This window comes from Mirounga angustirostris, unplaced genomic scaffold, assembly GCF_029215605.1.
Source record: "Mirounga angustirostris isolate CCGP_5_RB_7025 unplaced genomic scaffold, mMirAng1.0.hap1 SCAF_4, whole genome shotgun sequence".
Taxonomy (NCBI): domain Eukaryota; kingdom Metazoa; phylum Chordata; class Mammalia; order Carnivora; family Phocidae; genus Mirounga; species Mirounga angustirostris.
In genome coordinates, this window is record NW_026991712.1 from 151,971,602 (window position 1) to 151,993,976 (window position 22,375).

At 39.4% G+C, this 22,375-nt stretch overlaps 1 protein-coding gene across 1 annotated transcript in view; it reads left to right on the forward strand.

The window, feature by feature from the left end:
- AGBL4 (AGBL carboxypeptidase 4) overlaps positions 1–22,375 on the forward strand; it is a 1,423,919-nt gene that overhangs the window by 1,101,366 nt on the left and 300,178 nt on the right. Inside the window, exon 6 of the mRNA XM_064589176.1 lies at positions 8,179–8,218. Within this exon, the coding sequence (XP_064445246.1) occupies positions 8,179–8,218 (40 nt within the window). The remainder of the gene's footprint in view (positions 1–8,178; positions 8,219–22,375) is intronic.

A 22,375-nucleotide genomic window follows, 5' to 3' on the forward strand; every position in this document is an offset into this window, starting at 1 on the left:
ACCTCTTCTGATGCCCAATTCAGTAGGACCCTGTCTAGTTGTCATTCTGGTAGTGAGCAGCAGATCTTTATGGAACATCATCTATTGGTCAGACACTGGGCTAGTGCCTGAGGGGAGAGAAGTAATGATGCCACAGCCCCTGCCCTCGGGGGAACAGGGAGATCACACAGCCAGTGGAGAGGACAGAGGAGTAAATAGGCCAGGGAAATGCAGTGTGATGGTGCTCTGATGGGGAAGGTCAGGGGCATAGCAGTTCATGAATACCATACAGGCACAATTGGACACATATCCATCTGTGGAAGCCTGAGAAGGAACATTCTCCCCTAGATCTCCCCAAGATCCAGTCAGCCTTGGCAGGTCTAGACAGACTTTACAGAAGAGGTGGCATGCTTGTCAAGAGCTGGGTAACAAGTAGGAATTGACCAGGCAAAGCAGGTTGGGTGCAGGATCATTGATCCAAGAAAAGGGGAGAGCACAACAAATTTGGGACACTAGAAGTGGTTCACCATGGCTGGAACTCAGAGCCCGAGAGAACAGGAGCTAGAAGGCAGGAACCGGATCATGGAAGTTGTCCAATAACAGCTCAAAGGTTACACTTTTTCCTGTAGGAACCCTGATGAGTTTTAAGATGTGCATTCTAGAAAGTTCACTCCAGGTGCGGCTGCATTGTACACTAATGGAAGAGACAAGACTTGAAGTAGGGAAGCCAGTTAAGGGGCTGTTGTAAAAGAGTAGGTGCCATATGGTGAGAAGCCCAAAGTCTCAGCCTGAGGGAGGGCAGAGCTGGAGCCAACACTCCAAAATCCTGGCTTTCAGCCCATGTGCTCCCCACTCTGCCTGGTGTATTCCCACCCCTAGGCCCATGTCCAGAGAGATTCTTTCTCTTTTTCTCGGCTTCTCCTTCCTGGTAGGTGCCTGGAAGTCGGTCTACACTCTTTTTATGGATGAGGTACCTAATTGCCAGCTAGCTTAAGCAGCATGCCTAGGAAAACGTGGCTCAGCGATGATAGAATCAAGATTCACACCTTTGTCTCATTTTGAGTTTGACTCTTTCTACAAAATGCTTTCTGTAACTGCAGTGAGAGGGGCTCCAGATGTGAAAAAAGAATATCTTCCTGGTTGGATAGTGCCTGGAAGTCTCCCCAGATTCAGAGGACTTTGTCTACATCACAAGGCTGCAGTTGCTGGGCTTTTCAAACTGCCTCCTTGTAACAAAATAACCACATGGTATTCTATTGATTATCTTGCTGATTAATGGCACCTTCCCTGAAAAAGGCACTAGAAACAAAACCAGTTTTAAGAGCAAACATATCAGTTATGACAAGAAATACATGTGCTTTGCACTCTCATACTTCAGAACAAAGACTCGGCCTAGGACAAAAAGTATAATGTTGTACGAGATTAAAAAGTATGTCATTTATTAGATATAAATATGATCTCATTAAATTAAACACAAGCAAGAAAGATGACAAGAAAGTACACCAAAATGCTAGCTGTGGTTCTCTTTCAGTGGTGGGATTTCATTAATTTTTACTTTCTCAGTTTTCTGGAAATTTGGAAAATTATAAAAAATAAGCATGTGTGTTTTCATAATTACAAAATTTTTAAAGATGGGTTCTTGAACTTGAGACAACAGTAGTTTTCACTGAGAAAAACTGAACCCATAAAGGATCCAAAATTCCTGGGTAAGGTTTCTTTTTTTTTTTTTAATTTTATTTTATTATGTTATGTTAGTCACCATACAATACATCATTAGTTTTTGATGTGGTAATCCACAATCCATTGTTTTCCTATAACACCCAGCGCTCCATGCAGTACGTGCCCTCCTTAATACTCATCACTGGGCTAACCCATCCCCCCACCCCCTCCCCTCTAAAACCCTCAGTTGGTTTCCCGGATCCATAGTCTCTCATGGTTCATCTCTCCCTCCGATATACTCCCCTTCAGTTTTCCCTTCCTTCTCCTAATGTCCTCCATGCTATTCCTTATGTTCCACAAATAAGTGAAACCATATAATTGACTTTCTCTGCTTGACTTATTTCACTTAGCATAATCTCCTCCAGTCCCATCCATGTTGATGTAAAAGTTGAGTATTCATCCTTTCTGATGGCTGAGTAATATTCCATTCTATATATGGACCACATCTTCTTTATCCATTCATCTGTTGAAGGGCATTTCGGCTCTTTCCACAGTTTGGCTATTGCGGACATTGCTGCTATGAACATTGGGGTGCATATGGCCCTTCTTTTCACTATATCTGTGTCTTTGGGGTAAATACGCAGGAGTGCAAGTGCTGGGTCATAGGGTAGTTCTAATTTTAATTTTTTGAGGAACCTCCACACTGTTTTCCAAAGTGGCTGTACCAACTTGCATTCCGACCAATAGTGTAAGAGGGTTCCCCTTTCTCCACAACTTCTCCAACATTTGTTGTTTCTTTCCCTGTCCATTTTTGCCATTCTAACTGGTGTAGGGTGGTATCTCAGTGTAGTTTTGATTTGAATTTCCCTGATGGCTAATGATGATGAACATTTTTTCATGTGTCTGTTAGCCATTTGTACGTCTTCTTTGGAGAAGTGTCTTTTCATGTCTTCTGCCCATTTTTTGACTTGATTATTTGTTTTTTGGGTGTTGAGTTTGAGAAGTTCTTTATAGATCTTGGATACCAGCCCTTTATCTGTAGTGTCATTTGCAAATATCTTCTCCCATTCTGTGGGTTGCCTCTCTGTTTTGTTGACTATTTCCTTTGCTGTGCAGAAGCTCTTTATCTTGATGAAGTCCCAAAAGTTCATTTTTGCTTTTGTTTCACTAGCTTTTGGAGATGTATCTTGAAAGAAGTTGCTGTGGCCGATGTCAAAGAGGTTATTGCCTATGTTCTCTAGGATTTTGATGGATTCCTATCTCAGATTGAGGTCTTTCATCCATTTTGAGTTTATCTTTGTGTATGGTGTTAGAGCATGGTCAAGTTTCATTCTTCTGCATGTGGCTGTCCAATTTTCCCAGCACCATTTATTGAAGAGACTGTCTTTTTTCCATTGCATATTTTTTCCTGCTTTGTCGAAGATTATTTGACCATAGAGTTGAGGGTCCATATCTGGGCTCTCTATTCTGTTCCATTGGTCTGGGTAAGGTTTCTAATTCGCCTACCTTTCAGTATTTCCACCCTTGGGGCAGTTATCTGGGACCAGAGGTGGAGTGACATTGCATTAACAAGACAGCTTCCAGTGGATGAATGGGGGAATCAGGATAACTCCTGGAGCAAGTATGCTGGCCAACAGTTCCCTCAGCATCCACTCTAGATACTCTGGCCATCCCTGGCTGGCACCAAATTCGGAGATTGTTCCTGTTGACCTTGGAACCCCCAACACTCATGGTCTTTATCCAGTCATGACTCAGCATTTACACATGGTAGTTAAACACAGAAGTGGGTTTCTTCTGAAGGTCCGTAAGACAACACTTTTATCAAGGAAGGCTGGATTCAAGGCTCATACATTCATACAGACAAGAGTCTATACATCAACTCCTAATAGACCTGGGTCTGGCTTACCCACACTCTTCCAGGAGTTCATGGAATACCATACAGGCACAATTGGACACATTTCTGTCTGTGGAGGCCTGGAATTCCTTCACCTAGAAGGAACATTCTCCTCTAACACCCCTCAAATCACACACACACGCACACACATACACAGAGGCACACACTACTGCTACCACACATGTGAAGGCCTTGCCTTCCTGAGACAGTAGCTTATGGTCAGCTAGTGGGTCAGCTGGTCAGCTCTTAGCCAGCAGACCCTGTCAACCTACCAAACCTGCTGCCCAGCTAGCCAACTTCATTTCCTCCAGCTAACATTGCATGTTCTACCATCCAAGCCATTAGATCCTATATCCTCTCCATATAAAAGACCCTTATCTCTCTCAGTTGGTAACTAATTATACTTTGGTAGTTCTTTATGTCCAACATGCCCCCCTCCATATGTAACAGATTGTACATTACATACACAAATCATGCGCCCTAATTTTTAAAAAATGCCATACAGTTTTCATTGGCAATCCCAAATGATACTAGGCAGACTATTTAGTAATGAAAAATTTATCTTTCATTCCATTCCTTTTATTTTTGAAGGACTTTGAGAGAATTATTTGGATATTCCAGTTTCTCAGGTAAAACATGTTGCACAGTGATTCTTGAAGGTACCCTGCAAGAATTTTTCTTTTTTTTTTTTCATTCTGATTTACATGTAGAACAGGCAGATTTTGCAGTCCTATCTTAAGAGCTACAGGTTAGGGCGCCTGAGTGGCTCAGTCGTTAAGCATCTGCCTTCGGCTCAGGTCGTGATCCCAGGGTCCTGGGATCGAGTCCCACATCGGGTTCCCTGCTCGGCGAGAAGCCTGCTCTCCCTCTCCCACTCCCACTGCTTGTGTTCCTGCTCTCGCTCTCTGTCTCTGTCAAATAAATAAATAAAATCTTTAAAAAAAAAAAAAGAGCTACAGGTTAAACAATAGCCTACACTTATCTGCTTAGGCCACTAGGTGGTGCACACATATGTCTGTGAACTGTAGGTTAAACGGGCTTGTCACCAGGTTGGATTTAATTCATCACCACAGGAGTGGTACAGACAGTAGGAGCTGCTAGAGTCCAGGAGAGACAGTGATCCTGTGGGTGGGAGCAAAAGAAGGAAGGTCTCCCACAGGAGGTGGATAGCCAGGATTGCTGGCTGTGGAGATGATAGGAACAAAATCATAAAGGCAAGAAAGCCTAAAGACGTGGCAGAGGAAAGTCCTATAGAGGGGGCATGGTTGCTTTCCATGCTGATGAATTCCTACCTAACAGGGCCATAGCAGAGGGAAAGACAAAACAGTTGAATCATTTGAACCAGATGACCTCAAACATTCCTTCCAGACCTTTGTGCTGGCACTAGAGATAGAGTGATGAAATGAGTCTTATCCTCGAGTAAGGACCTCATGAGGGAAACAGAAGAAACAGAAAGTTAAAAACAGAGCATGATACAAAAGGCTGGCTTTACAAGATACATTAGAAGAACAAAGTGGGAACTATTCTGTTCAAAGGACAGACGGAGGTTAGGTTTGGAAGTTGTCATGCAGAAAAGATGTCATGGACGTCTCGAGCAGTGAGGGGAGACCTCCCAGAAGACAGAAGATCACGAAAGATTAAGCAGAGAGAATAGCATGAGCAAAGGCATGGGGGGTGGGTAAAAGGATAATGTGGATTCCAGGAATGCTTCATTGAATTTAGCAAGTGCTTATGGAGGGCTACTGTATGCCATGGACTGAACAATACATCTTCTAGGCCCTTAAGATGCTCTCCAACTAGTGAGGAAGACACACATCCACTGAAAATTGTAATGTGAGAAGAGAGCTGAAAATTTGGCCCCTTCTACGTTCTGACTCTGTCTTTTGAGCCCCCAGTGTTCTGTCTACAGGGATTCTCAGGGAACACTTTACACCAGAAGAGGGAGCCCACAAGCATGGTACCTGGTTGCATTTGATTCCCTATCCCTGAAGGTATTTCACTCACCCTCATTTTACAGGTGCGAAGTTTGAGGCCAGAGACATACAGTTAAGTTATCCAAACTCCACAGAGAAGCCAAGACACAAACCCACATCTGTCTGCCTCCTGTCAGGTTTTCTTCTCTTTTTTCTCTGCGGGAGCCTGGACACAGAGTCACCATTTAGAGATAGCTCTTAATTAAGAAATAGACTCTTCTCAGATAAATAAACTTCTTTCACCAAGCACAGTCACCACAAAGTCAAGCTTATGGAAAAATAGAAGGACGCATTGTATTCTTCCCTCATGCATGAGAGAAGTGCCGAGCCACACAGGTTGGCCTTGGCAAAGGCAGCTTGAGCCAATTGTACTACTGGCCTGGTTCTGTGTTTGGGAGGGAGGCGGTCTGGCTCCAGCATTCCTTCTAGCCCATGTGTGGGTGTGTGTTTCTTTTCAGAGGGAGGATGTGTGTTCACAATGTAGGTCAGTGACATCTTGGAGTTGCATTATTTGCTTGAAAATGTCAACTGGAATGAGTTATGAGCTGGCAGGAAAACAGTGATGTTGATTGAGAAGTCCATGAGGGGATGGAGATCTGCTTTGAGGTTCATGAGAAGTCATTGAAGTAAGAGGTAGAGAGATTTTAAAGAGCTTTTGACTGAGACAGATCAAAGTTAAATAGAGGAGGAAGGAGACCATGAGGGCAAGGAGATTTGAGCCCGGGTCTTATGAGGAAAGGACATAGGAACTGGGCATGTTTAGCCTGGAGAGAAGACACAGATCTGCAGAGGTCCAAACTCTTGTCATGGGCTGAGGCAACTAGAAACAGTGATGATGTCATAGGAAGCTGCTTTTAACCCTTGCTCAAAGGAGAGCTAACAAACTGATAAGAACTAGTGAGTTCCCCATCAAGAAAAGGGATGAAACAAGCAGTTCATACAACTGGTGGGGCCATTGCAGAGGGGATTCCTGTCCTGATAGCAGGTCAAACTCAATGACCTTTGAGCTCCAAGTATTCATGATTCTTTTTTTTCTTTAAGATTTATTTATTTGAGAGAGAGTGAGAGAGAGAGCACATGCGAGTGGGGGGAGGGGCAGAGGGAGAGGGAGAGAGAGAATCTCAAGCAGACTCCCTCTGAACATGGAACCCAGCACATGGCTGCATCCCAGGACCCTGAGATCATGACCTGAGCTGAAATCAAGAGTTGGCCCCTTAACCGACTGAGCCACCCAGGTGCCCCCCCACCAAGTATCCATAATTCTGTGAAAAAAGGAAAAAATAGCTCATATAAACCAAGGGTCACATGGACTATAGTAATAACAACAGCATCAATACTGTATCTTTTTGAGCTATTAAGCGTCAGGCACCATCGTAATGGTTTATGTGTATCGTCATATTTTGGGCTTTCAAGCCAGCATTAGAACTGACTGAATTCTAATCCTGGCCCTGCCGTTTAATGAAGATGTTGTCTTGGGCAGATAATTTTCCTCTCTGAACCTCATGTAATACTGACCCTGCAGGATTGCCAAGAATATGAAAAGAAATGAAACATCAAAGCACCTGGTACTGTGCCTGGCCTATAATTGTTGCTCAAAAAATGTTGCTGCCTTCCCATTTCTGCCTAAGCAGAATTTCAGGAAGCTGTTCTCCATTCTTAGAGAGAGGCAAGATAGAGCGGGAAATACAGATAAGGTGAAATGTGGCAAAGGATCCATTAGAAGAAATACCGGATAATCAGAATCTCCTGCAATATGTAGCCTAGAGCAACGGTTCTCAAAGTGGAGTTTGTTTGAACCCCTTTTGAGAAAAAAAAAACAAAAAAAAAACAAAAATAGATTTCCAGGGACTATTTATGGAAAATCAAGTGTAGAAAAGAGAAAGAAGTCATCTGGGGCTTAAGGAATCCTGACTTAAGTCTCTAGGAGAATTGCTCACTGCCCCACCCCCAGCCTCCAATATCAACTTCTCCATCCTCAGGTTTCCATGACATCCAATTCAGGACAGAGCCTCCCTGTAGATACGCTGTGATGTGTGGCAAGCCTACTGAGCTATTGATCTCCTCAGCCCTTGGGTTAGCCAGGGCCAGTTGCCTCCAAACACAAGCAGCCTCGTCCATATGACCCAGTGTGCCAGACAGATATTTGCTATGATCGTTGTATACCATACAAAGAGATGAGGATTCAGTTAGAGAAGGAATGGTTTGATCATCAGTAACTAAGATTGTCATAGCGTTGCTGAGCAAATTAAAACAATAAACCAGCCCAGGAATATCTTGGTTAAAAAGGAATATAAGGAGGGTGACAGTGATATAAGGACCCAAGGCAGAGATGATTGCCAGGATATGAGACACTTAACCAGTGTGGCCAGTGTGAACAAAGACTGGTGCAGAAGAATGAGCCTATGGCCTTTCTCTAAGTATAGAATAGATTTGACTGGAAGACCTCTAAGGCCTCTCACTTCTGACTATGGAAGTATGAACGAAAAGGCCATCCACTCCCTTTGTCTCTAGGGTGCGATGCCTCTGTGCAGAATTGTGAGTGAGCACCCTTTTCTCCACCTTATACCCTGCTCTGTGTGTCTGAACATCCCTTCTGTGTGTCCACCCTGAGCTGCTAAGCACAGTTTGGCTCTGGCTCAATTCCATGATCTCACAATGTGTTTTCTTTTGCAGCAACAGCGGCAGCTTGACCTCCTGACAATAACCAGCCCCGGTGAGTAGGTGCGGCCATTCTGCTTTGGCTTTTCCCTTATTTCCCAGAGCAATGCCTGGTGGCCTAAGCAAATGCGACTCCTGCCCTCCTCCTTTGATTCCCTGGATGAACAGCAGAATTCTTGGCGCCATGAATAACCCTTCTCCCTCCATCCTCTGCCCCTTGGGCAGTTTTTTTTCCTCCCTCCCAGGTCTGTGCTGCTTCCTCTTGACTCTGCAGATGGCAGGGTTGATACTCTGATGTTGCTACATATTCCAGGGCCAGGTTCTCCCCAGATCATTCGATAGACCTAAGTGTCAAGGAATTGTCCTGGTCTTATGAGAAATAAGTTTTGAAATCATGGGGAACAGGGAAACTGCCTGGAAAGGGGCATGGAATGGAGGAAGGATGGCTCATGAGGGACTAGTCTGAGAAAGTGACCAGGTTTGGTCTTCTGTGCTCGGGGTCAAAATAACTCTTGTCTCTTGCTTTAGGGGAAAGTCAAGTTCCCCAACAAAGCTGTGGCCATGGGATTAAAAGGTCCTTTCTTCCCCCCGACACCTGGCATCTAGCCTAGAGAGTGGGTTGAGTAGTTCAATCCTGCCAGAGAGGTATTTTATTTTGGTTTGGGAACTTGAGGCAAAACTGGCCAACAAGAGATGTTATTCTCTTTTGGGGTCCAAGAGGATGATGATGCTAGCAGGGTTAGTGAGCATTCAAGAATGGGGGTGGTGGGTCATCTTCATCTGTTCAAAATATTTAACAGCCCTGGTGACCCTCTGCTGTGTTAGGCATTAACACATTGTTTACTGGACTGTGGGGAGATGGGATCCTGGGGGAGGGGTACATGTGGCAGACTGGTCACATGGCAGGTTGGGGGCTCTAGGAGTGGCTAATTACTGATAAGTATGGAGGCCATTTCAATGTGTTGGTGTCCAGTATGGCCATACCATGTTATCTCTGCCTTTTACCAAGCTTGCCATGCTGTATCTTGGTGCCACTTACAAAGAGGTTGAGAAATTGCCTTCTGCAGGCACTCTCTCAGCACAAACACTAGTTTATCTGGTCTCAGTCACTGAGGTATAAGGCAGTGACTACAAATGTAAGTTGGATCTAGCCAGTTCAGGTGACCTTACTGTATTTCCACCTGATAGAGCTTTTTGAGCTTGGGACTTTAGAAGAACAGAGATGAAGTGGTTTGAAAAATGTTTCATCTGTTCTATAGATGAGCTATGTTTAATATATATATATATATATATATACACATATATATTATATCATAATCATATATATATATATATTATGATTAGCACATGTAGAAATTACAAATCATGGGCTAACATAACTGGAGTGGCGCACTCGTTTGACCTACCAATCCCTCCCCACTAAGGTGTTGGTGAAGGATTATCTTTGTCCTATCCTATTTGGTTTCTATCCTTTGTAATTGTGTACTATTCTACTCTACCTATGCGAACCCAGATTGCCTGCTTCCACATTCCAGTCTCATCTGGTCACACCCTGATATGATGCTGATGTATGAATTGGAGGGGGTTCTTGATATGTCTTCAAGCCCTGTTTACTGCACTTCTTTTGTACTAGCTCTTTCTGTTCCTAATTGCTGCTGCATAAATTCAAGCAGAGTAATTGTGACTCTAAGTGTACTCCTTTTGAAGAGCTGTAGAACTGCAAAATGCTAAGCACTGCCAGATTTTGGAATGGTTTATAATTTTGCCCACTTTTAGATGTGAAAAAAAATACCTCCTGGGTCAAAGCTTCCCAAACGGTGTGTTGGGGCGCACTGGTATGCTGCAGGTAGGCTGCCTTTGTGTGATATTATGAGAGATGCACTTGTGAGATATTGATCCACTTACCTCTCAGGGACACAGGGAGGACCTGGACAGCTGGAGCCCCCAAGGTGGTGGCCTCATTCCGGTGTGCCAGACAAATACCCATTTGTGCCATGCATTACTGTGTGCCGTGTGTTACCATTAGTACCATCTACGCCAGAGAGTCCCCCTATTTAAAAAATTTATAAATCTAGTTGAGACTTTTCTATACTCTTACCTGATTGCAACTTTCTCCCTTCACCCTATAAATAACCACTATAATAAATTCAATGTTTTTTCCATATCTCTATATACAAAAATATAATAGGTATAACTGGTATTCTTTTACAAATTACTCTAAATGATGTCACACTGTAAATGGCATTCCATGACTTTCCCCCTAATCATTACTATATTGTAGAGATTGATTCAGGTAGATTCATGTACCTCTGGTTTATTCATTTTAACTGACATATAGTATTTCACATATGATTATATCACAATTGATTTATCCACCTTATTGATCATAATTTAGGCCTATTTCCAGGTTTTTTTACAATTGCAAGCGATACTACAAAGGGCATTTTTGTGCCTGTCTCCTTGTGTATAAGGGCATATAATTAGGAGAGGAATTATTGATTATGTACATCTTCAAATTTACTATGTAATGGCCAATTATTTTCTAAGGTAGTTGAACAAATATATACTTCCAGCAGCAAAGTATAAGGGTTTCCACTTCCTTGAATCCTCAATACTTGGAATTGTCAGACTTACACAATTTGTCATCATGATAAATGTGAAATGATATCCCATTGTTCTTATAATATTTGTTTCCCTGATTACTGATGGAGTTGAGTATATTTTCATATGTTTATTGACCACTTTGGTTTCTTCTTTGGTGAATTGACTTTTCATATCCTTTTTCCATTTTCCATTGGGTTGTCATTTCTTTTTATTGATTTATAGTTCTTTATTATCCTGAATATCAATACTTTGTCACTTATATGCATTGCAAATACCTTCTTCCAGACTGTGGCTTGTGTGGGTGTTTTTCTTTTTTAATTAATAATGTACTTTTACATGGAAGATTTTAAAAACTTTAATGGGGTTAAATTAATCGACCTCTTGCTTTATGAGCTTTGCTTTTGTAACTTATTTAAGAGATCTTTCCCTACCTGGATATCATATTCTTCTGTACTTACTTCTAAGTTTTGTGTCATACTTGGGGTCTTTATCTCATTTAGTACTGATCTTTGTGCATAATATGACTTAGAGATTTAATTTTTTGTTTACATATGGATAACCCATTGTCTCAGCACCATACAACAACTAGTACATCCTTTCTCCCACTTATTGGCAATTACATGTCTGTCATATAGCAATTTTCCTGTATACAGAATCTGTTTCTGAGCTCTCTGTATTATTCCATTGGTCTACCATACTTACTCGGCATTCACTCCATACTGTCTTATTTCTAATAAATCTTAATTTTAATATTATCTTTATAATTACTAGGGAGATATCCTTCTCCCTTTCCCTTTTGTGGTAATCTTTTGGAAACACTGTCACCTGTTGTTTTTTTAATAAAATCTAATAATTCATGTATTGTAACAGGTGAATCTAATCTATATTTATTATAATTACTGGTATATTTGGATAAATACCTACCACCATATTTGTGCTCTATCATTCATCTTCTTTTTTTTTTCTCTTGTCCTGCCTTTTTTGGCATTATGTTTTATGTATTACCTGCCTTCCTCTGGCTCCATCTACAGATTTGGATGCTATTGATTTTATTTCTAACCTAAACTGGTGACCCTTTGGATATACATTTGATGATATATTTTCTTACAAAATCTACAGCATTTGACAAAATTAGCCTTCTTAATAAGTGGAATAAAAGATGGACTAGTTGAGGCACCTGGCTAGCTCAGTCAGTAGAGCATGTGACTCTTGATGTCGGGGTCATGAGTTCGAGCCCCACATTGGGAGTAGAGATTACTCAAATAAAAAAAAAAAAAAAAAAAAAAAGATAGACTAGTTGTGGTATGGTGCTGAGACAATGGGTTATCCATATGTAAACATGTTTTAACCACCTTTTGAACACTGCCCTGTCACCACCTAGTTATTATTATTTAGACTTCTAAGTTAAACTGTTGCAAAAAAAAGAAAAACAATGAATTAGTAATAGCACTGAGATAATTTACTTTTCCTACACAGTATATGACATTTTGTGTTCTCCTGCTTGTTATATCCCAAGATTTCCTGTGTTACCTTATTTTTTTTTAAGATTTTATTTATTTATTCATGAGAGACAGAGAGAGAGAGAGAGAGACAGAGGCAGAGGGAGAAGCAGGCTCCCCGCAGAGCAGGGAGCCCGATGCGGGACTCCATCCCAGGACCCTGGGATCATGGCCTGAGCCGAAGGCAGACGCTTAACTGACTAAGCCACCCAGGCGTCCCTCCTGTGTTACCTTATTAAAGTGAATCCTTTAATAGCTATTTTAGTGAGAGTCCTTGGGCAATCCTCTTAATCTATACATGTCCTTATTTTGACTTTCTCTGGAATAATAGTTTGGCTAGGTATAAATTTTAGTTTGAGGAAGATGTTCCTTTGTACTTTGAAGATTTTTAAAAATTGTTTTCTGACATACATAGTTGCTGATGAGAAGTCTTCCATTATTTGTTTTTGATAACTTACCTTTTTTTGATAGGTTTCAAGATTGTTTTTTAATCTTAACATCCTGTATTTTTCACTTTGATGTATGTAGGTGTGAATTTATTTCTATTTACCCTGCCTGGTACTCTGAGTATATTTCTACCTGAGAATCTATGTCTTTCTTTAATTCTGAGAAATTATTGGCATATTTTCTCTTTAAATATTGCTTTTCCCTTATTCCTCGGGCTTTCTTCTTCAAGAATTTCTATTAGGTGACTATTGGATTCTCTCAAGTGGCCCTCCATGGCTATTAACTGATTTTTCATAACTTTTTATAATTTTGCCTTACTGCACTGATTCTGAGGTCCCTACAAGTAACTTGCATTTATAAATTCACTTTTCGACCATGTCTAGTCTAAACTTTTCTCCCTGTCTTTTTCAATATTTCAATGACTACATATTTTTAATTTCTAAGATTTCTAATTTTGTTCATATCCACCTGTTCTTATTTTATTTCTGCCTATTCTGTTTCATAATTTCTTATTCTGTTTTAATGCCTTCATTTGTTTCTCTGAACATCCTCAATATGCTTATTTTAAAACCTCTGACTGTTCTATAAAATAAGTTTCATCTGGAGAGAATTCAAGTTATAATTGTTAATTTTGTTTAGTATCATTTTTAGCATTTAATTTCTTCATGCATTTTGAAATTTTAATTTGTAAGATCACTGAGGAGGAAGTTTTCTGGTTTTCTCTTTTCTCATCTCCGACCCTCCCCCCCACCCCCCCCAAATCCCTGCTGCGCTCACATCTCCCTGTGTGGTGGTTTTTGTTGTTAAATCTACCCACATCTTCAGTATTGGACCTGGTAAAAAATGGAGATATATTGGATCCAGTGACAAAATGTCAGCAGGATAGTTTGGCATTGCTTCTGTTTTCTCTGTCTATATGCCTCACCTCTCTAGGCCTACAGTGCACAGGGGCCATCTGCCAGCAAGTTGTGCAGCAGCCGCTTTTTCTTCCCTAGGCTCCTTTCAAGCCTTGAGAGCCCCACCCTAGGGCTCTAAGCAGAAGATCTTGTTTCTGATCCTCCTGTTCCAGAGTACTTTTAGTCTCTGTTATCTCATAGGAGGCAAACTTCAGCTGCTACTCCCTGCTTCTATGTTCAGACCTCAGGAAGCAAGTAGCCTTGGGAAAACTTACCTTTCACATTTCTGTACATTTCAGCTTTGTGGAGATATCCCCCTCACAACAGAGCCCAAATATATATTTTCATTTCTTTGCTCAAATGTTATCCAATATTACTATTTGATGAGAATGAACAGGCTTATTGAAGCATGAACTTATTTAGCCATTTGACCCAAAACCCAACTATAGTTTCTTCTTTACTTTTTAGAAAGTTTATTCTATAACCTCTTCAGTAAAAGGGAGACAGCATGAAGAAACATTTTTCACCCATACAAGTAAAACCCCTAATACCAGACTGAGAAGAGAGATTGTTATTTTTGCACATGTATATACAAATATATATGTAATTTAAAAAATAAAATTCAGGTGATACTATGTAAACTGTCTCATTTGAATGTAGTATTAACATTTCTCAATGTTATTAAATATTCTTTAAGAAGAAATTTCATATAGTTGAAAAGCATTCTATTATAACTCTACTGTTGTATATTAAATTGTACCCAATTATTTAATTATAAATAACACCACAGTGAACTTTCTTGTATAAAGATCTTTGTGTGCATCTCTAATTATTTCTTTAGGAAAAATACCTAGAATGAGAATTACTGAGGAAAGGTGTACATAGTTCAATAGTCATGACAAGCTACATTACACTGAAGTAACAATGACATCAAAATTGCAGCAGCTTAAAAAACAAAAGCTTATTTCTCACTTTTGGTATATGTCCCTCATGGATTGGCATCAGCTCTGCTTCACATCATCTTTACTGTAGCACCCAGACCAAGCATTCTCTGTTTGGAACATAGCTGGGTGTTTTAATTTGGGTTCCCTAAGAAGAAGACCTTGAGACAAAGATTTCAGTGCAAGACATTTATTTGGGAGATAATCCCAGAGACCTTGGAAGGAAAGCAAGGAAATAATACAGGAAAAGAAGAAAGCCAAGAAAGGTTCATTATCAAGCAAGCTACCACTAAAGGCAACTGGAACATAATCAAACTGGGGAACCCTGGAAGTCAGTGTGGAAAATAAGCCTCAGAGATATTCCTCCAAAGGACAAAGGAGTGAGAGTGAGAATGGGTGTGTTAATTCCCTGACACTTCCAATCTGCTCCGAGTATGGACACAGCAGATTCCAATGGCCAAAGAAAGCTCTCAGGATAGAGTTGCAGGTGTTGGCAATTGGACATTATTCAACATGTGCACAAAGAAGTGCCAGGAGAATATGTGAGATTGCAGCACCTGCCATGTGGGTCACCATGGCAGAGGGAAAGGGAGAGATGGTGAACCATGTACTTTCTCTTAAAAAAATTTGGAAGGGGTCACTTCTGCCCGCATTTCCTTGGTCAAAGCAAGTCACATGACCACTCCTAAATTCAAAAGGGTTCCACAGGGATGCGGGGACTACAGTGAGGAGAACTAGAAAAATTGGCAATGATTCCTTAATCATACTTCCAGAAAGATTTTCATATTCCCATCAAAATGCTAAAAGTGTGCATCATACCTTTCTTAAAAAACATAATGTTTTTATTGAGATTTAATTCACATGCCATCAAGTCCATTTTTAAATGCATCATTTAGTAGTTTTCAGTATATTCACAGAGTTGTATAACCATCATCAATAATTCAAGAACATTATCACCACCCCAAAAAGAAACTCTGTTAATAGTCCCTCCCTATTTCTGCCTTCCCCCATGCTCTGGAAACCACTAACCTACTGTCTTTCTGAATTTGCCTATTCTGGACATTTCATATAAATGGAATTGTACAATATGTGGCCTTTCTTGACTGGATTTTTCCACTTAGCATAATAATTTCAGGTTCATCCATATTGTAGCATGTGTCAGTACTTCATTCTTTTTTATTGCTGAATAGTATTTCATTATATGGATATACCACAATTTGTTTATCTATTCATCTATTGATGGATATTTCATTTGTTTCCATTTTTTGTCTATTATGAATAATACTGCTATGAGCATTTGTGTATAAGTCTTTATGTAGACATATGTTTTTAGTTCTCTTGGATATAAACCTTAGGAATAGAATTGTTGGGTCATATGGTAAGTGTTAGGATATACATTTTGAGGAACTGCCAAACTGTTTTCAAAAATAGCTGTACCATTTTCCATTCTTATCAGCAATGTAGGACACATCCAATTTCTCCACATCCTCTCTGATACTTATTATCTGTCTCTTGATTATAGTCATCCTAGTGGGGGTGAAGTGGTATCTCATTGTAGTTTTGATTTCCATGTCCCTAATGGCTAATGATGTTGAGCATATTTTCATGTGCTTTTTGGCCATTTATATATCTCCTTTGGAGAAATGTTTAGTCAAATTATTTTTCCTCACTCATTTTAATTACATTATATTTGTCTTTTTATTATTGAATTGTAAGAGTTTTAAAACTTATATTCTGAATACAAGGTCTTTTATCAGATATATGATTTGCAAATATTTTTTACTGTTCCATGGGTTGTCTTTTCACCTACCAGATGTTCTTTTGAGCAAAAAAAAGTTTTTAATTGCGATGAAGTTCAATTTACCTATTTTTTTCCTTTTTGTTACTTATACTTTTGGTATGTCTTGGAAAACATTACCTAACCCAAGATCACAAAGATGCACTCTTGTGAGTTAATTTTTTTATATGATGTGAGGTAGGATTCCAGCTTACCTCTTTTGAATGTGTTCAGTTTTCCCAGCACCATTTGTTGAAAAGACTGTTTTTCCCCTGTTGAATTATCTTGGTGCTCTTGTCAAATTGTACTCTTTGATGGAATAGACTAAAAGGACAGCATTTAGGAAGTATTTAAATAGTGGCGCTCAATGCCAGAGCTGTGTTAAGTGTTTTACATATATTTTTCCCATAATTTTCCCCACTATCCCATGAGACAGGTATCACCATTTCTCTTTCACAGATGAAAAATGAAGGTGCTGCATCATTATTTGAATTGCCCAGTTGAACACAGTTAACAAGTGATAGAGTCAGTATTCAAATCGAGATCTATCTGATTCTAAATCCTTTGCCTTTTCTGCTACTGCTACATATAAATATTACTTCACTTGTGATATTGGCCCATGGAGTCTTCTTTCTCAGACAGGATTCAGATTGACCCACTTAACTGGGGATAAGGAAAGTCTGGATTGTCAGCGATGTCACAGTCATTGGGGCTTTCCCACTAATTAGGCTGTGTCTTGAAGGGACAATTGATTACCTAACATAGAAACCTCCAGAAAAAAATCACTGCTAGATTTGTTTCTGATTTGAAATATCCTAAGTTTGGTTTGGGTTTGGGGGGGCTTTGGGGGGTTGGTTTTTTTGTTTTGTTTTGTTTTATCCCCTCTTAACCTTGCTAAAGCAATATCAATGCTGAATGGTGATAGACTGGGGATGCTGACCATTACATGACCACTTTGAAATTGGTCTCCAATTAAAGTCCCACATGATGTAAACTCAACCCCTCTGGAAAATAAAGGAACAAGAGAGGCCAAACTAGCCATTGTTATGTGCCTCTGGCCATTTTTAGAGCCAACAGGAGGCCTGTGGAACCAGTCCAGAGTGCCAGGACCAGGAGTGAAGCCAAGCCAGATGACTCCTGGCCTCACTGCCAGAAGGTTAGCAACACAGTGGATATGCATAGAGTGGATGGTTCAAAAAATGCATACACATCATTAAAACAACTTTAAAGAGATTTTTAAAGAAGAAAAATAAATTACTCCTAGTCCTACAGCCTTAGCACAATACAAAACCTAATTCTATTTATACATTTTCCCTTTCAGTTCTTGTCTATATGCAGAAACATATTTACATAATTGCAATCACAGTAAGTTTTTTATACATCTTTTTTCACTTAACATTATTTCATAAACAATCTTCATGTTGCTATGTAGTTTACATACTTACCATCTTTTTATAATAACTTTCTCTATTAAAAAATTGCACATGCCCATGGTGCAAATTTTGAAAAACACAGAGCTAAGTTATGAAGATGAAAATATCAGTTATCTCCCAGAGGCAATCACTGTTTAATATTTTAACACATTTACTTCTTTGCCTTTTTTCTATGCATGTATAATTTTGTTTTACATAGTGGAGATCATGTAGAATATAAAATTTTATCCTGATTTTGTACTTAATATTACAAGAAAAATATTTCCCCATGCCAATAATGTTGTATATTTAACTTAAATTCTAGTTTCTTGATGTTATGAATAATTTATAAACCTTTGTATATATATTTTTCTCTACATTTTAGGTTATTGTCTTAAGATATATTACTAGGGATTGCATTGCTACATCCATGAGCATTTTATGAGCATTTTAAAGGCATACTTATTTTTAAAAGCTCTAGCATCTTCCATCTTTTACATATAGTCTGGTTTATAAAAATCCACATCCTATTGTTGTGCATTCGGGTTATTTCCAGATGTTTTCTCTTATAAATAACTCTACCATAAAACTATTTGTGAAAAAGCTTTTTACTTCTTTTATATAAATTTTATATCTGGACATTTTAGAAGTAGAATTTATGGGCCAGAGAGCACTAATATGTTTAAGGAATTATTGTGCCTTGTTACCAGCTCATTTTCCAGAAAGTTTTATCAATTTACATTCCTAACTCCATTCCCCAACCTCCATCTCTCATGTCAACAAGGAAAAACAACAGCATTGGGTGCCACTCAGAAGATTTATTAAATTAAGTAAAATAATTTTAGAAGCATATAAAGAGACATATAAAGGCAAGGAGAAACATGTTTTGTTTATTCTCATGGTCCCTGAGAGACAAACTGAGTGGTATGTTCCTAGGATCTTTGTCCTGGGAAATCTATTACAGATACCATACCCCAGGACTCAGGTGAGAAGGTTGATGGGAAGGGATCAAGGATCCCATTTTGGAACATCCAAATGGGTGGGCTGAGCTCTGGGGAGGGGAATTGGAAGTGTGAGGGAGGTCAGATCAGGAAAGAGCTGGTAAGACCTTACCATCAGACTGAATACAGGCCCTAGGCCTAGACAAATTAATTCAAGGCATGCACAGTAAAATTAAGGCACAGGAACTATGTAAGTAGGAGTCTTTAATCACAACCTAAATTAGTTTAAGTGAAAAATAGGCAATTAATTGGTTCATGTGAATAGATAATCCAGAAATACGTCAGCCTTTTTGTGCATCTTGATATAGGGCTCATAGGACCCAGTCTGTTTTTGTCCTTCTCTTAACTCCACTTGCTTGGTTGACTCCTTTCCCAGGCCACATGTGGTCTCGAGATGGCTGTAGAAGCTGCAAAATTTACATTCTCCCCATTTCTAGTCTAATTGGAAAAATCAAGAGACTCTCACCCAGAAGTCCCAGCAGAATCTCTATTGCTTCTCATTTTGTGATTATGTCATTATGAGCTGACTTTGAACAAGTACCTGTGTCCAGGGAAATCCACTGTGCTGATTGGCTGAGAGTTGAATTATTAGCATCATCCACGAAATCGGGAGATAAATTGGGCCCTGGCATTAACTAATGGCCCAAGACCACATGGATTTTTGCAGTGACTATCTCTGTGGCTACATTAAACCAAAAATATGAATTATGAGGTCTGAGAGCAGAGCAAGCATTGATCTGTTCTGCAGTAGACCTTCTATTGAAAGAGCTAGGCCCAGCTGAGGCTCTATGGCTAGAATCTCTGCACTGGGACAGGACTGATTACACTGGACATTTTGATAATATTAATTCTCTCAATACATGAACACAGGATCTTTCCATTTTTTTGTGTCTTTTACAATTTCTTTTTTTTTTTAAGATTTTATTTATTTATGAGAGAGAGAGTGGAAAGAGAACGAGGGGGGAGAGGGGCAGAAGGAGAAGCAGACTGCCTGCTGGGCAGGGAGCCTGACGCGGGGCTCGATCCCAGGACCCTGGGATCATGATCTGAGCCGAAGGCAGACACTTAACCACCAAGCCACCCAGGCACCCTTCTTTTATAATTTCTTTCATCATTGTCTTAAAGGTTACAGTGTACAGATCTTTCACCTTAGATAAATTTATTCCTAAGTATTTTATTGGCTTTGATGTTATTATAAATAGGATTGTTTTCTTTATTTCTCTTTAAGATAGTTTGTTGTTGGTGTATAGAAATGCAACTGATTTGTGTGTGTCGATTTTGTATCCTGTGACTTTACTGAATTTGTTTTTTAGTTCTAACAGTGTTATGGTGGAGCCTGTAGGGTTTTCTTTATATAAGATCATGTTATCTGCAAACAGAAACAGTTTTATTTCTTCCTTTCCAACTCAGATCCCTTTTACGTGTTTTCTATTATTAACTGCTCTGACTAGGACTTCCAATACTATATTGAGTATGTGTGGTGAGGGTGGACACCCTTGTCTTTTTCCTGATATTAGAGAAAAAGCTATCAACATTTCACTGTTGAATATGATGTTAGCTGTGGGTTTGTCATATATGGCTTTATTATGTTGAGGTATATATTTTTTAAAAATGTATTTATTTATTTATTTATTTATTTATTTATTTATTTATTTATTTGACAGAGAGAGCACATGGGAGGGGGGTGGGGGGAGGGCAAAGGAGGGAATCAGACTCCCCACTAATGCACACCCTGATGTGGGGCTCGGTCTCACAACCCTGAGATCATGACCTGAGCGAATGCTTAAGCAACAGAGCCACCTAGGTGCCCCGAGGTATACTCTTTATATACCCAATTTTTTTAGAGTTTTTGTCATGTGAGGTTGTTGAATTGTGTTAAATTTTTTTTCTGCATGTATTGAAAGGATCATATGGTTTTATCCTTCTTTCTATTAATGAGGTATATTATGTTTTTGATCTGCATATGTTGAACCATCCTTGCATCACAGAGATATATCCCACTTGATCATGGTGTATGATCCTTTTAATGTGCTGTTGAATTCCATTTGCTGGTATTTTGTTTAGAATTTTTACATTTTTATTCATTAGGGATATTGGCCTGTAGTTCTCTTTTCTTGTAGTCTCCTTCTCTGGCTTTGGTATCAGGTTAATGTTGGCCTTGTAAAATGAATTTGGGAATGTTCCCTTCTCTTCAATTTTTTGCAAGAGTTTGAGGTGGATTGGCATTTATTCTTCTTTAAATATTTGTAGAATTCACCAGTGAAACCATCTGGTCATGGCTTCTCTTCATTGGGAGGTTTTTGATTACTGCTTCAATCTCCTTAGTCATTATCGGTCTGTTCAGACTTTTTGTTTCTTTCCGACTCATTCCTGGTAGATTGTATATTTCTAGGAATTTATCAATTTCTTGTAGGTTATCCAATTTATTGGCATTTGGTTGTTCATTGTAAGAACGATCTTAATCTGACAGAAATTAACACAAAAGCAGGTATATGCTCTGTGCACTTTTTATTCATTTATTTTCCTACTTATGCCAGGAAGTGAGCATCATTCAGGGGCCATCTTGGAGGCTGGCTACCAAAATCCCGCTGCTGCTGCTGCTGATGATGATGATGACGATTATCAGTATTATACTTTCGTTCCTTTCAGACCCATTTATCTGTTATGATTCCTTCAAAGATTTTTCCCTTATTCCCAAGATATGTGAGTATTAGCCTGGTTTTTTGAGATTGGCAGAGGTTTCTAAGAAAAATATTGAGACTTCTCTAGCTACTATTTCTTCCATAATAAATAGCCTCATTTGTCCATCTGTGTCTTTCTATCCTAATATAGGCCTAAACTATAAGAACCTTTGCATTGGTCATGAAAGTAAGAAGTATTTTTGACTCAGTGGATTAAGATAAGTAAGATCTCTCATTTAGGAAAAGAAGGTTGTGTGCCCCAATATCCAGTTTCCAGTTTATAACAGCCCTTTGCACTCTGGTAAATGGGTATTGGGCTGCTACTGAGTTGAGGCAAGGTGTGATCCAAGTACATGTACTTAAAATTCCCAGAGACTAAGGACACAATGGCAGGTCATAGAGGGTGGTACACACCTTTCATGCTCTGGTCTAAATCATCATCAAAGAGAGTGATGAGGATAGGCTCAAGGAATGTGGCAGTTTGCTCTTAGAAAGATTTACTGACCTGCCATTACCAGTGCCTAATCAGCACTATAGAGACAGAAAAATAACAAGTCTCTATGACTAAAGAAAGAGAGAGAGAGAGAAGAAAAGAAAAAGAGAAATTCTAGGTAGCAGACAGCAGAAATTTTGAGATTAGCTAGACCAGGTTTCAAATCTCAGCTCTACCATTTACTCTTTATATGATTTTGGACAAAATAGAATCTCTCAGAGCTTCAGGTCTCCAATTCCTAAAATGGGACTAGTAATAATGACCCTATTGGGCTGTTGTGAATATTAGATGAGATAATGTATCTAGCATATATCAGAACCATGGAAAAGCTTGTGTTATTATGGGAAGTCCTTCTTTGAGGCTGGTCACCACAGATAGCTGTTATTTTTTCTCACTAACCTACCTCCAGCCTACTAGGTCAGTCTCTGAAATGGCAGTAGGATCTGCATTTGGCACTTGCA